This window comes from Penaeus monodon, chromosome 25 (genome assembly GCF_015228065.2).
Source record: "Penaeus monodon isolate SGIC_2016 chromosome 25, NSTDA_Pmon_1, whole genome shotgun sequence".
Taxonomy (NCBI): Eukaryota; Metazoa; Arthropoda; class Malacostraca; order Decapoda; family Penaeidae; genus Penaeus; species Penaeus monodon.
In genome coordinates, this window is record NC_051410.1 from 35,580,478 (window position 1) to 35,581,957 (window position 1,480).

The window sequence follows — 1,480 nt, forward strand, 5'->3', positions numbered from 1 at the left end:
ATGATGACGTGATAAATCCAAATCGTCTTAAGGACCCCCACATTTCTTGCTATTTTACCTCAGCCATTTCGTTATTAAGCTTCTTTTCCTCCTCCTTGGCCTTTCTGACGCAATTGCGGTATGCTGCCTTTGGCTGCCACACTTCAGGATCCGTGACTACATCAACTTTTCCGTCGGCATGCTTGGTGTAACTGATCTATAAGGATGGAAAATTAAGGTTTCTGGGTCAAAGATAATACATTAGCCGTTGTTGGGATGTGCTGCCTCTTGCTTTTAAGACTCTACTTTAATGTAAGAATATTTCATAATAGTTTTATGGTATTTCATAACAGTTTTGGGTGTTAAGAGGAATACTGACATATCACGATCCATAAACAGCATCTGGTATTAAGTCATGTCATGATGACCTGGCAACTTCACTTACATTTATAGTGCGACCGCGCCAGTCAACATAAGAGCACTGGCCTGTAGTTACTCCCCTGTTGGTATTCTCCTGAAACTGCATAGAATTTCCATGGGATGTCTGGAACACCATCTGGGTGCGGCCGGGGTCATTCCTCCGGGGAGGTGAGCTCTGACTCCCTGTCCCGCTGAAGCTAGGTAAGGATGAAGACTGCGTCGTTTCATTGGCGTTGCCGAAGGGTGCCTGAGTCACTCCGTCGTTATCTGTAAAGGATTGCGTGGTTGCTTGAGCATGGTTAGGAGAGGTGTTTCCCCCATATGAAGGTCGTGTCACACTCTGTCCTTGGGATGGGTAGTTATGTCTGTCGTAGGCTTGTGTTGTGGTCGGAACACGGCCGGGGTTTCTGTGTGGACTTCCGTTGTAGGAACTTTGAGCTGCCCCTTGGTGCTGGCTTGAGGAAACTGTATCCTTGCCAGAGGCCTGGTATCCTCCCTGATTTTGGCTTGGGTATCTTCCAGTGTTATGCGAACTCTGCCCAGCTCCCTGATTTTGGCTTGGGTATCTCCCACTGCTGTAAGAGTTCTGCCCAGCTCCTTGATTTTGGCTTGGGTATCTTCCAGTGTTATACGAGTTCTGCCCAGCTCCCTGATTTTGGCTTGGGTATCTTCCAGTGTTATGCGAACTCTGCCCAGCTCCCTGATTTTGGCTTGGGTATCTTCCAGTGTTATGCGAACTCTGCCCAGCTCCCTGATTTTGGCTTGGGTATCTCCCACTGCTGTAAGAGTTCTGCCCAGCTCCCTGATTTTGGCTTGGGTATCTTCCAGTGTTATACGAACTCTGCCCAGCTCCCTGATTTTGGCTTGGGTATCTCCCACTGCTGTAAGAGTTCTGCCCAGCTCCCTGATTTTGGCTTGGGTATCTCCCACTGCTGTAAGAGTTCTGCCCAGCTCCTTGATATTGAGTTGGGTATCTTCCTGTATTGTATGAACTCTGTCCTCTGTTATTTTCCCTGATGAATGTGAAATCTCCCACCTAGAATAATGAAGGAAGGATAAATCGTTTTATTCGTATTAATGT

General features: G+C 47.3%; 1 protein-coding gene across 1 annotated transcript in view; it reads right to left on the bottom strand.

The window, feature by feature from the left end:
* LOC119589377 (protein SPT2 homolog) overlaps nt 1–1,480 on the bottom strand; it is a 14,245-nt gene that overhangs the window by 1,563 nt on the left and 11,202 nt on the right. Inside the window, exons 5-6 of the mRNA XM_037937994.1 lie at nt 425–1,435; nt 59–196 (exon numbers count right to left, since the gene is read on the bottom strand). Of these exons, the coding sequence (XP_037793922.1) occupies nt 59–196; nt 425–1,435 (1,149 nt within the window). The remainder of the gene's footprint in view (nt 1–58; nt 197–424; nt 1,436–1,480) is intronic.